The sequence below is a fragment of the Macrotis lagotis genome, chromosome 5 (genome assembly GCF_037893015.1).
Source record: "Macrotis lagotis isolate mMagLag1 chromosome 5, bilby.v1.9.chrom.fasta, whole genome shotgun sequence".
Classification (NCBI taxonomy): domain Eukaryota; kingdom Metazoa; phylum Chordata; class Mammalia; order Peramelemorphia; family Peramelidae; genus Macrotis; species Macrotis lagotis.
Genome location: NC_133662.1, coordinates 156499479 through 156513626, shown reverse-complemented (window position 1 = coordinate 156513626; position 14148 = coordinate 156499479). Strand labels below are relative to the sequence as shown.

The 14148-nt window shown below is 35.9% G+C and overlaps 1 protein-coding gene across 1 annotated transcript in view; it reads right to left on the bottom strand.

The window, feature by feature from the left end:
• PEX3 (peroxisomal biogenesis factor 3) overlaps positions 1-14148 on the bottom strand; it is a 42760-nt gene that overhangs the window by 28042 nt on the left and 570 nt on the right. Inside the window, exon 2 of the mRNA XM_074187740.1 lies at positions 10904-11035. Within this exon, the coding sequence (XP_074043841.1) occupies positions 10904-11035 (132 nt within the window). The remainder of the gene's footprint in view (positions 1-10903; positions 11036-14148) is intronic.

Here is a 14148-nt window from a genome sequence, read left to right as displayed (position 1 = left end):
TTTGAACTTAGGGCTTCCTGATTTCATACCAGGTGCTCTTTCCATTGTTCCACTTTATTATATAAAATTATAAAGAACAAAGGTAATGGTAATGAAAGCAAAATATTCAGATTTAAACAGAATCTAATTTTGTCAAATACCAAATTACAGAAACCAATAGTAAGTATGTTAAATATAATGGCAATGAAAAAAAGCATACTCAAACTTTTTTACATTCAGCTAAAAAAAGCAGGTCTCAGGAAAATATATCTGAAATATGATAATTGCAAATTTTAAAAAGGTTCAGTCAAAAGTGCATGAAATTAAAAATACTAAAAAGTAAATGAGTTAATTCTAAAACAAACACAAAAGAAAAATTTGAAAATTATGGAAAGAAAATTAAAAAAATAAGTCTATGTTTTCAAAAGACTAAGAGAATCAATAAACCTTTAACTAGGATTAGGAAAACTAAACTGTCAGAATTAAAAATAATATGAACATGCAACACAAAGGAAATAAAAAATTATCATAAACCACTATAAACATTTTTATGCCAAATAAGTTCAGAATTCAAAGGAAATGATTCAGTCCCTATAAAAATATAAAATATTAAAACAAGCAAAACAAGAAATAGAAATTTAAAAAACCTAATCTCAGAAAAGACTTCTTTTATTTTAGTGTTCTACTGTGCTACATAGATACTCCCTAGATATACTTGCTGTATTAATAACAAAAATCAAAGGCATAAACATCAACAGAGTTAAGAAAAATTAACCCTATTTATGAATGACAGGTTGGTGCGCTTGGAAAACTCCAGGAAATCAGTAAAGAAATTGAGAAATTGTGATATGTGTGAAAGAGGGCGTTTGGGCCTAATTATCTTTATGTCACCAATTTATTATTCAGGGATGTCTGATTTGCTGTCCAAAAGTCTAGGTCATGATCTCATACCTGCTTTCAGACAAAGATCATTTTGCCATCAATCCCATGATGTCATATATTCTGATCTGTTTCAGTATTCTCCACAATCTATTTAAGAGGAATTGTCTTTTTGTGTGAGGTCTTTGGCATTAATGGAGGCAAATCACTGACTCATTTATTGCAGATAGCATGTCCCTGCTAATAAAGCCTATCTTGTGCAAAGATCTGCCTCAGTTTACTCTTTTGTTAAAATTCAATCTTGACAGTAGCTGCTCCTGGCCTGCCATCCAGGGTCCATTGAAATTTTTTCTTTTTATACGGCCTTCATTTCCAAATATATGCTCCCCTCTTCCCCAACACTGAGTGTCATTCCTTTAAATAAGTTTTTAAAAGATGGGAGGGGGGAGGAATAGTTCAGAAAAACTAACCAACATGGATAATAATAATGATCAGCAACCAAGGTTCTCCCATATCTGCAAGGAAAGAGGTGCATATTTCCACTTCTTATTTGAGATCAAACTTGGTCATTATAATTTCATTCAAGCTTCAATTTTCTTTTTCTTTTATTTTCTTTTTTAGGTTTTTGCAAGGCAAATGGGGTTAAGTGGCTTGCCCAAGGCCACACAGCTAGGTAATTATTAAGTGTCTGAGGCCAAATTTGAACTCAGGTACTCCTGACTCCAGGGCCGGTGCTCTATCCACTATGCCACCTAGCCGCCCCCAAGCTTCAACTTTCATAGAAAGAAACAATCCTAGAAAATGGCACAAAAGTAAAAAATGCGTCTGTTGATATATTGAACCTATGGGAAATAGGGGCTTAGGTTCCTGCAAACAATAAAAACTGTAATCTTTCACTAGAGATTGCTGAAAATTCTTTATAACATTAATTCTGATAATATGTACTCTTCCTAACATTGTACCCATAAAATGTAGTATAAAACATAAAATTGGTAACATGCAAAACAATTTTTCTCAATAGTGATTCCTTAGAATTCTCTGATCTTTTGTGCTGACATTAAGATTTTAAAAAATTGCTTTCAGAAAATATTCATTTTTCATAGTACATGAAATCTATAGTACCATGAATTTTGCATAACAAATAAAATTCTTAAGACTAAAAGTTTTCAACCTGAATTTTATTTTCCACTGTATCAGAAGGCAAGCCGTGTGAGAGTATATTGCATATTAAATTACAGTAAACTGCTCTGCCTGTATCAACATTTGAAAATCAAAGGAAAGGTTGCTGGGACTTTAGTCAATACAATGAGGCCTCAACATCACCTACATCACTCTGTCTTCAATTGCTGGTGAATAGTGTTAGAAATTATGAAAGACATAAGAGTTTGAAATATTTTCCTCTTTTCTGTGGATATAACTGATTCATTAACACCAAACTCACAGCTCACATATTATAACATGAAATTTTTCTAACACATTTATTTTCTCACTAAATTGTATCACAAAATTTGCATACTTGGGTTTAAGAGTCCAAAGCTTTTGCACTATACTTTGAGAACATCACTGCAACCTAAAACTTTAATTTCAAAGGCAAATAATGAAAATATGCAATGAATGAAGTGCCAGTGGAATATGCAAAGGAACTTGCACACATTGCACCTCTAATTTGTTCTTCAATGTGCATAGTCATGAATATGTATGGTTGCCAACATGACAGCAAAAAAGAAATAATAAAATCACAAGAAGGGGCAGCTAGGTGGTGCAGTGGATAGAGCACCGGCCCTGGAGTCAGGAGAACCTGAGTTCAAATCCAGACTCAGTCACTTTATAATTGCCTGTGACTTTGGCTGAGACTTGAAGGAAGCCAGGAGGGAAAATGAGGATGGAGAACATTTCAGGCATGGGGGAAAGCCAATGAATATGCATGGAGGCCAGTGTCATGGGTTTGAAGATAAAGTATGGGGAAGAGAGAGATAGTTTAAGATGGAAGAAGTCTGGAAAGATAGGAAGGGGTCAGATTATAAGGCACCAAACAGAATATTTGATCTTGGAGATGACAGGGAACCAATAGTGTTTATTAGAGGCCCTTTTAACAATTTTCTTCCATCAGCTGCTCATGAAAGCATCCTTTTTAAGCACACACAGAGGCAAGCATCCATTAGAATATCAGTTTCTTGAGAGACTGTTTTTTGTCTTTTTTTGGTATCCCGTGCTTACCACAGTAACTGGAACATAATAGGTCTTTTTCCTCATTACATGTAAAAAAGAATTTTTAACATTATGAATTCTCAATTTTCTCACTTCCTCTCTTCTCTCCCCCTCATTGAGAAGGCAAGGAATTTCATATAGGTTATACATATATAGCCATACAAAACATATGGGGTGTTTAGGGAAAATTAGCACCTCTGGTATGAGGGACTGCCAAGCTCTTTTCAGGGTTGCTCATCCACCTTTGGTGTCCATCTGTCTAGTGCTTAACTCTCATCTGTAGCTCCAAAAAACTGTAGCTTGAGCAATGGACACACCCCAGCTTCCAGGATTAGGGTAACCAATAGGCTTCAAAACCATCGAAGAATTATTTCCCTAACTCATGTCTACCTCAAGCATGTGAAGATTTCCCAGGGCAGAATGGGTGAGTGAGAACAATTTGTTCCAATGGCCATGAAAGTAGCTAGAGCAGGCATTGTGTAACATTTGGAGCTTTGGTCAGACATCTAAGATGCCAAGGGCATTCTCTGGATCCTGAACCACTGCCAGTCATCTTGACTTTGTCCTGACAATAGATTTTGATAACTCTGGAAGAGACAATTGAGGCTGATGACTTTTTGCAACTCTACCTCATTTAAATTCAATTCAGGCAAGTCAGACATCGCCTCCTACTGTCATTGGTCCACTTCAAAAAGGAAGAACAAACAATAACATATTCATTTATTTGTGATTTCTTTTATTAGATTGTGAGTTCCTTGAAAGCAAAGGTTATCTTTTGCTTCTTTTTATATCTGCAAGGTTTAGAATGTAGAGTCTGGCATATAATAAGCACTTAAATATTGAATGATTAATCAAGAGACAGTTTTAATATGTTAATCCTTATCTCAAATACAATCTTGCTGTCTTTCTCCCCATCCCTTATTCTTTCTAATCAATTCTTTCTATTCTTATCTAATTCACACTGTCCATGTGAATTTATGAACTCTTGCTCTCTCTCCTCTCTGAACTGTACTTCCCATTTCCTTGCTGTTAGCTTAAGTTAGCTGAGAGGTATGTCTCTGGATTCTGAAAAAGTTTATCTCTAGAAATATCTACCACAGCTCAATAGCAGGGTTCTTTACAAAACCTGTGTCTTATGCTCTTTCCTTCCTCAGATGGGTTCATATTGCTGCCAGATTGTTTTTCCCCCTTTCTGCTGGCTATACCAAACTCACATTCCTCTATATTCCATTTGGAGTCTTTTATTGTCATTTTCCCACTGATTCAAAGGCAAGGCAATAAACTGAAAGTCTTTCATGTGTCTTGACTAGTCATGATTTAGGCCCTCTGATTTTACCCTTTCCTCTCTCCAAGACAGATTGTTCTGTATTATCTTACCTACAATACTGAATTATTAATGAGTATGAATCTCTCACCTGAAAAATTAATTTGCTCCCTCTACTCTTCTTCTCCATGCCCTTTGCCCATTGTTTCTCTCCATGCCTTTTATAATGATGCTCATTTAATATGAAGAAATTTTTTTTGAACAGGTGTCATTCTGCTCCCAAAGAATCTCCTGGGAGAGTTTTATTCAACTGCCTTTGGGCTCAGCTCCTCTCAGACAGCCTCATAGCACAGAGGTTATCTCAGAAGGGAAGATGAGAGGTGGATATGAAGAATCATGGTCCAAGAATAGAAGGGAAGGAGCTATCTCTTCCATTTCTTGCTTTCCCCCCAGAAAAATACAAATTTTGGAAGAAAAACCCTTTTGTCTGTAGCCTCCTCCCTTCTCCCCTGCTGCCCAAAGTTTTGTCCTGGAGAGAGACCTAGGTTAGTGAGGGCCAGTGAGAGAGTCCCTAGGGGATATCCTATCATAGCATGTCTGGGAACAGGGACACCAAAGTCCTAGTTGTCCTCTGTCACAATTTCTTGGTTTTTTTGCAACTTGTTGTTCCTCTGGATGTTCTGTTTCCATAGGAGCCACCAGTACTCCCGGCTTTCAGGCTCCAGCAACTCCAGCGTCTTGGGTGGCCCCAGGTTCATCTCAAAAAGCCAATCTGGATACTCTGAGTCTGGCTTCAGGGCCACATGCTGGCCCTCTTTGTAGATGTTAACCCCCCCCCCCCCCCCCGGCATGTGTAGTAAGCAGGGCAGGGTCCTTGCATGCATCTGGGTCCTTCAGAGCCTCTGTGGGTAAAGCTTTACCTTTGCCTCCTCTTATGACCGGCTTCTTAATGTATCCCTGAAAAGCGAAGCCCCAGAGGGCAGCGGGACCCCACAGTGAGGATGCCCACAGGGGACCCTGAAGACAAACCGCGTGGCCATAACGTCCTCAGATCACCCTCCGAAAAATTTTTTTTAAAGAAAAAATAGAATATTCACTTCCTGAGTCCACATATATCAGTAGTCATAATCCCTTCCTTGGATGCCTTACCATTCATAAATAAGAGGACAGCTAGGTGGTGCAGTGGATACAACAATAGTCCTGGAGTCAGGAGAATTTGAATTCAAATCTGGTCTCAGACATTCCTTGGACAAGTCACTTTACCCTGATTGCCTTCAATCCAGGCCCATCTCCATTCATCCTGATTCATATCTGGCCACTGGACCTAGATGACTCCAGAGGAAAAAGTGAGGCTGGTGCCTTAGTACAGCATCCCCTTACTCAAATCCAATTCACTTGCTTGTCATGGTCTTCTTGGAGAACAAAGGACAAACTTCATCCATTTGAATTTCTGGAGTTATTCTGTTATCTTCTTTCAATTTAATTAAGTTAAATATAATTTCATTAAAAACTATAAAATTTAAGTTTGTGCTTTTTCCTTAAAATCTATTCTATTATTTCCTCTCCTTTTTCGAGCAGCACTTAGTTCTATACTTTGTTTTCCTTATATTAATCTGAGCATGGTTTCTACTTAAAAGTTTTCCCAGATGCCTCTTTGGTCTACCTAGTTCCTCCTGAACCCCTCCCTATTTCTCCTACCCAGTCCAAATCCACTGAGTTCAAGATAATTCCCTTTTTGTCATTCAAAATCTAGTTTGGTCACCTTCTCAAGCTAGCTAAAAGAGGTCTCCACTCAAACTTACCTACCTACCAAGTCAACTAATTCATGTTAGTAACCTTTTCCAATTCATCTCCTTCTGGATTTCCTTCCCCTTAATGATACTTTAGAATCTAATCCATTCATCCCATATATTAGTGGGATTGTGGATCTTATTTCCCTTATCTTGTATTTTATTTCTGACAGATCTTCTGAAGAAATTCCTTTATAGAAATATTAATTCATGATGGGTCAGTAGTGTGATATGATAGAAGGGGTTCTGTATCAAACATTTATTAAGCAGCTGTTCTGTACCTGTATTAAGCAGGTACCAAGGATACAAAGACAACAAATAGTCCCTGCTAGCAAGGAACTAGCATCCTTTCAGGGGAAAGCAACCACATATAGGCACAAGATAAATCAGTAATTTTTTTCAGTAGATTATTAGCATCTGGGGAAGATTAGGAAAGATTTCATTTCAGAGATGACAAATGAGGATTCTAAGAAGTGGAAATGAATAGGGAGCCCATTTCAAGCATGAGGGACAATTTGTGTAAGAAGGGGGAAGTTTGAAAGTGGAATATCATATATAAGTGGGCAGTGTGTGTAGGAGAATAATGTGCAAGAAATTAGAGCCAGATTGTGAAGAATTTATTTAAATATATCAGAGACTAGTTTGTATTTATTTGATCCCAGAGGCAAGAGGGAGTACCTAGAGTTTTTTTGAGCAGGGGATTGCCATACACTTAGCCTTTTCTTTAGGAATATCATTTTGGCAGCTGTATGGAGGATGAATTAAAAGGGAGAGATATGGAATAGGGAAACTTATTAGTCTTTACAGTGACTACATAGCCAAGAAAAGAGGTAAGAAAGTTCTCAATATAGCAGCCATGTAAGTAGCCAAAAGATCAATAGGAGATACATTGTGGTGCTAGAATTAATAAGACCTAGCAATTGATTGGTTGTGGGGGGAGGGTAATGACCATCCAACGATGATTTGGGGCTCTCTCCTGGCTATTTGCAGGATTTCCTGACCCTTGGGTCTTTAGTGTGGTCTGGATTCTACTGAGCTATATACTTTGTCCTCTGTTTCCAGTACTTCTAAGTAATTTACTCATAATTTGTTATATTATTTAGGCTTTTAATCATTTTGTTTCTGGAAGAGCTGTAACATTTAGGGTAGGTTTATTTTTAGAATTATTTCCCTTAACTAATAAAGATTTCATGTTTTCTTTAAAATTCTTTGTATTTTGGGGGCAGCTAGGTGGCACAGTGGATAGAGCACCAACCCTGGAGTCAGGAGGACCTGAATTCAAATCCAGCCTCAAACACATAATAATTACCTAGCTGTGTGGCCTTGGGCAAGCCACTTAACCCCATTTGCCTTGCAAAATTCTAAAGAAAAAATTCTTTGTATTTTGATATTTTTCAGTCATTTCATCTCATTTCTACATTAAGTTACAATTTTTTTCCTGATAAATTCTCCATTATTTGCTCTAAATTCTGTCTCTTTGGATTTTTCATTTTTTTCCCTTTGAGAGATCTAATTAGTACCCATATTCATATTTATTTCCTTTTTTTACTGCTCTATATCATGAAAGATCTTTCTTGGGGGAGGACTTTTAGAAGCTGCTGTGGTACTTTTCCTTTCACTGAGCTTTTTCAAGTTGATTGCTTTAATGCCTTAATAGTTCTGTATTTGTTGTATGTTATGCTGTGGGCAGCTGGGTGGTACAGTGGATAGAGCACTGGCCTTGGAGTTAGGAAAATGGGAGTTCGAAGACACCAGCTTTGTGACCCTGGGCAAGTCACTTAACCCTGATTGCCTTGTATCAAGGGCCATTTCCCGTCATCCTGATCCATATATAATCACTGGATCCAGATGGTTGTGGAGGAGAAAGTGAGGCTGGTGACTTAGCCCTCACTCAAATCCAATTCATATGCTTGTCATGGCATCACCTCCCTGAAGCCATAGTCTTTTTTGAGAATGAAGGACAAACATCAATTTTATGATATTTATGGTGACAGAGGGGAACTGACTTAGGTATGACTTTTTGCTTAGGTACCTTAATATAAGTTCTGGTACTTTCTCTTCTTTTAGTTGTTTTTTTCCCCTCATCTTTTAGTGGTTTAGCCATTTAATTCCTTTCTAACAATTCTGAGGTGCTGAATGGATGTTGGACTAATATCCCATCTCTTATTTGGCTTTCTTTCCAGACAAACCCCTTTCCTTTTCACTTCAGATAATACTGAAAAAGGTCAAGTAAAGCAATACTAAGTGCTTTTTGGCATCAAAGACAGTTTATTTTCTCCCTAAAAACACAATGGCTGGGGTTAAATTAACAATCAGTTACCTAGTTTGAGGAGTGAGAGTTTTGGCTAGATTACTGCTATAAAGAAAATTCACAAGTCAATGATGAGGAAATGCAAACAGCAATCTGGATGAACAGTCTCAGAGATTTATCATCATAGACAGAACTCTTCTAGGGGACCCAGATTTGACATACTTAAGGGAAAAATTAAAGTTCAAATTGGAATAAATTTTCAAGACATACAACTAACATACAACCGGGAATATGGTTGGGGACTAGGGACAAGAGGAAATGAGCCAAGGTATGGAGACTATTTTTGCCCTAGTGAATACCTATTTATTATTCTAATGCCCAATTCAAAGGCCATTTCTTTCATGAAGCTTTCCCTGATAACTCCAAATGATAATGATTCCTAACCTGACTTCAGAAAGCACTGTTTTATGCATCTCTAATGGATTTTGCATGTGGCACATTCCCCATTTAAAACTTAAGATTCATGAATCCCACCCAAAATCTAAGCACACATTTTTAATGGCTATGGAAGATGAGGAGATGGAAGAATTGAGTTCAAATCTGGCCTCAGACACTTCAACCTAGCTGTGTGGCCTTGGGCAAGCCACTTAACCCCATTTGCCTTGCAAAAACCTAATAAACAAACAAACAAACAAACAAATAAATAATGACTCCCAGAAATAGTCTGATGGCTCCAGAATACAGTGGTGGAAGCCTGTGGTTTATGGGAAAAGTACTGGATGCAAGAAGACTTGGGTTCCTATCTTCCCTTGGACATTAGTAGTAGAGTAACTATGGAAAAGTCACAATTTCTATGAGCCTTAGTTTCTTCAATTATAAAATGGATATATATATATATATATATATATATACATATATATATATGTATATATATTTGTGGACAAAGAGCTTTAATAGAACTTAAAGTACTATATTATTATAGTACTATTATTAATATTGTTATTAAATTACTATTAATTATTAAATTATTAAATTACTATAAATTAATATTATTATATTATTAAAGTACTATTATTAATGATTAAAATATTACTTCCCGTGACCTGTACATAATTTACATTAATGTGGGCTAGAATCATATCTGCTATTTTTAGTAGTTTTATCATACTGCTCACTTATATAAAGCTTATGATCTAAGATGACCATAACATTTTATGCATATCAATGTTAAGCCATTTCCTCTATATCTATACAATGGATTGCCTGACTCTGAACACAATCCTCAGTATTTAATCCTGTTAAATTTCATCATTTTGTTTTCTGCCCATTATTTCAGTCTAAATGCAAGTATATAACCTCTTATCTTATCAGTGATATTAGTTATGCCGCCCAGTTCCATATCATTTGAAAATTTGATAAATCTAAACCAAGTAAGTGATAAAAATGTGAAACATCTCTAGACCAATAACAAAATCTTGTGGCATGCCAGTAGAGACTGCCCTTAGGTTGAAAAGAATCATTACTCATCAAAAATGATACTCAACTAGTTCAACTGTGAAATCTACCCTCAAGTAGCATTACCCAGAGGCAGCCCATATTGTACCACTTTATCCATAAAGACAACTTGGAAAGCTTTAAAACATGAACTTAGACTCCAAGAGATCCTGAAAAACAGAAGAGGATCTAGTGTCTATGGTTCATGGCGCCACAAAGAGGCAGACATGACAATGACTGAACAACCAAAAAAAAAAAAAACCACATTTTACTGAAACACTGATCTCTGAAATTACTTTATTACTCTTTTTGAATTTATATAAATATTTTATGTTTTTTCAACTACAGTGGTAATTTTTACCAATCACTTTTTTGCAAGGTTTTGAGTTTTATAATTTTTCTCTCTCCCTCCTTTCCTTTCCCCCCCTCTCCCCTGACAGAAAGCAATCCAATATAGAAAATTACTTTAATACTTCAAAAAGAACCATAATTTCGTCAGTGTAGGTCACTTTCCACTAATGCAGGTTACAACTCCTCTATGCCTTAGCAGAGGATCTCTATGAGAGGAGATGACCAAAAGAAATGATCAACTGATGGCTAATCTAATGGTGAAGAGCTCTCCATTCTTAGGTAGGGTAGTCATTTCAAGTCAACTGACATTTATATTAAGTGAAAGGGACAGAGACAAGATCTGTGATTTCACTCATTTAGGAAACACCCTACCCCAATATAGGTCTAGTACTTTGTCAGAAGCTATGATCTTAGAGAACAGTCTAGAGCAGAGTCAATTGTAAGTTGACAGTCAACCAAATTAAGATGTAATTGGTAAAAAGATAATGCAACAAAAATAACATTTATGGCTTTCTAAATTAATGTGACAGCAGAGATCCATTTCTACACACACACACACACACACACACACACCCCGTATTTATACATACACACACAAAGTTTTGTGTATACACATACACATAAACACATGCACACTATGTATACACAAACAAACAATTCCATGCATAGAGAAATATTCTGTCTTACCTGTCATATTGCAAGTTCTCTGGTTACTTTCAAAATGATATTGTCGCCTTGCTTGGGCAATATATTCAGCAGCCTCTCTCTCTTGTATTTCTCTGATCTTCTTTTGTCCATATTTCCCAAGGATATATACTCCTAAAAGTTTTTAAAAATGAACTAATTATGGTATCTGATTTATACATTTATGACTATTTTGAACGATCAAAGATAAAATTAAATATTCCTTTTGTGGGGGGAGGAGTCAATCAGGTTTAAATGACTTGTCTAGGTCACACAACTAATAAATAAATGCTCTTTTATACAAAAGACAAAACAATTGTCTTGAGTTTTACAAAACTAAACAATACAAGGAACATGACATAAGTTTATCTGCCAATAGTAAGATCAATAAAATTTTAAATAAAGTATTTACTATGTGTGTGGTACTCTAACAGGCACCAATTATATAAAAGACAAAAAAGTAACACTATTTGCCCTTAAGAAGTTTTACTTACCCTGAGGGGAAAGCAATATAAAAGGCAATCAGAAAAGGACTCAGTAGCAGGTAGTACTGATGCTGAGCATAGAAAGAAGGTTGTTGATTCCAAGAAGCAGAAGAGAGAGTCTATTCCAGGCAGGAAGAGGTAATAACCTTTGCAAAACTGTGAGACAGCATGTCATATTCATGGAACAAATAAGCCAGTTTGGCTAGATGCTATAGTTTGTGAAGGGAAGCAATATGTATAGTTATTTGCATAATTAAGTTAGGAAAGAGGCAGAAACCATGTTAAGAAGAGCTTACTCAATACACAGAACAAGTCTGTATTTGAAACTTTTTAAGCAAGGAAACACTTTGGCAATTGTGAGAAGGATGAAGTGGAGTGGAATGGGTCTTGAAGCAGGAAAACCATAATAATTAAGACTAAAAGTGTTGAGGGTTTGAGCTAGAGAGGTAACCATGTGAATAGAGAGAAGGAAAAGATGGGGCATAAATTATGGAGATAGTATTAACAAACTTGAAGATTGAATTGATGTGAGGGAAAGGAAGAGTAGATGATGACTGACTTTCTGAATCCAAGTAAATGGAAGGATGGAGACACAGTGAGTAGACATAAAGAAGTTAAAAAGTTGGGTAGAGTTTAGGAGAAAAAGGTAAGTTGGTAATGGATAGCTAAATTAATACTCAGAAGAAACTAGGGTTACATAAAAAAATCCAGGAATCATCTGCATAAAGATTATAATTGAACCAAAATAAGTTGATGAGATCATAGATTACCATCTATAGAGAGAGGAAAAAGAGGACACAGGACAGAATCCAAGAGATATATTTAATATTGGGAGGCATCATATGGATGACAATCTAGCAAAGAAGGCTGAGGAGTGGTCAGGGAGTAACAGGAGAAACAAGAGTAAGTAGAATCAGGAAAACCTAGACAGGAGAATATTTAGGAGAAGAGATTCTATATTAACACAGGTTATCAGTTATTAATAATAATAATAATAAAATTTATATAAAGCTTTAAAGTTTACAAAGCACTTGGAATATTATCTCATCTTATCTTCTTGAGAAAGGTAGATAATATTCCCGTTTTTACAGATGAGAAAACTGAGAAAGTCAGGAGCTAAAGTGACTTGTTAAGAGTCACACAGCTAGCAAGTATCTGAGGCCAAATCTGAATTCTGGTCTTTTTGTCTCCAGGACAGATGTAGCTACTTTCTTTTTCTGTTCAAAGGCTTAGCTCTAATTTTCATTAAGTTTTGTCTTATATTTAGCTAAATTCTTTTGACTCAGTAACTTCCACCCACAGTTCCCAGTTCTGCCCTCTGAGACCAAGCAAAAACCAGCGTATTTCTTCTTTCCAATAACAGTCCTTCAAATGCCTGAAGACCTTTATCAAATTCTCAATGGAATATTAAATGCAATGTGTGCAGTTTAGATAAAAACATCTAAATGCAAAAAGAATTAAGATCTCAAAACAAAATTCTACTCAGTTTCAAACAACCATACTTTCATCAACAAAATTAAGGATTTAGTTTTGAGTTTTTTGGATTAAAACACTAATTTTGCCACAAATCTGAGACAGCATGTCATATTCAAGGAATAAATAAGCCAGTGTGTCTAGGTGCCATAATTTGTGAAAGAAAGCAATATATATATATATATATATGTATATATATATATATATATATATATAGTTATTTGTATAATTAAGTTTGGAAAGAATTCTGATAATTAGAATGTCTTATTATTTCTCTATGGCTTTGTGTGGAAATTTATAATCAAAATAAAAGATGAGTCAAATTCTTTGGGAAATTCTTGTCCTTAATTTGTAAGCAGCTTTGTATTTAGTGGTTGTTTAATTAAATTACTAATAATTAAATTAATTAAACTCCTTGTTTAATAGAATTCCATCTGTATGTTCACAAGCACATCAACATTTTCTCTCCCTGGCCTCCTGAAAATTTTAGTAATTATGGCTACAGGATAGTAAAATTTCCTTTTATCTGTTCTTCTGACTCCAGGGCAGACTCCCAACAGAATCTTAAGCTCAAAGAAGACTGATGAACCTCTCAACTGTCCTTCTAGGTCATCTATTAGACTATATCAGTATTACATGGAATTAAATAATAAATATAATAAATCTATATTAAATTTATACAATAAATTAAATAATAAAATCTAAATAAATAAATCACCTAAATCAATTTAAAAAAAAGTACTTGGATCTTTCTGCACAAATACAACAATATAGTTTAAAAAGAGAGAAAGGCAGGAATGGGGGAGGGAGAGGGAAGGGAATTTAAAAAAGGGGAGAGAGAGAGAGAGAGAGTCTCAGAAATAGACTTTAGGCAACTTCTTTAGTGTATTTCCTGGTATGGGGTGACTAGGTGGAGCAGCTTGCCCTGTAGTCAGGAGTACCTGAGTTCAAATCCCTAGCTGTGCGGCCTTGGGCAAACAAACCACTTAACCCCATTGCTTCGAAATAAATACATAAATAAATAAATAAACAAACAAACAAATAAATAAAAGAATGAATTAATAAAGAAAAGAAAGAAAGGAAGGAAGGAAGAAAGGAAGAAAAAAGAGAAGGAAGGAAGGAAGGAAGGAAGGAAGGAAGGAAGGAAGGAAGGAAGGAAGGAAGGAAGGAAAAAAGAAGACATGAAGGCAAAGTTCTGGGTGTTGCAACCCAGTGCCCTGCGGTCTCTCCAGCAGGTCACCGGTAAATGGCACCCAAAGGCAATCTGCCTAATCCAGCTTGTGACAGAGG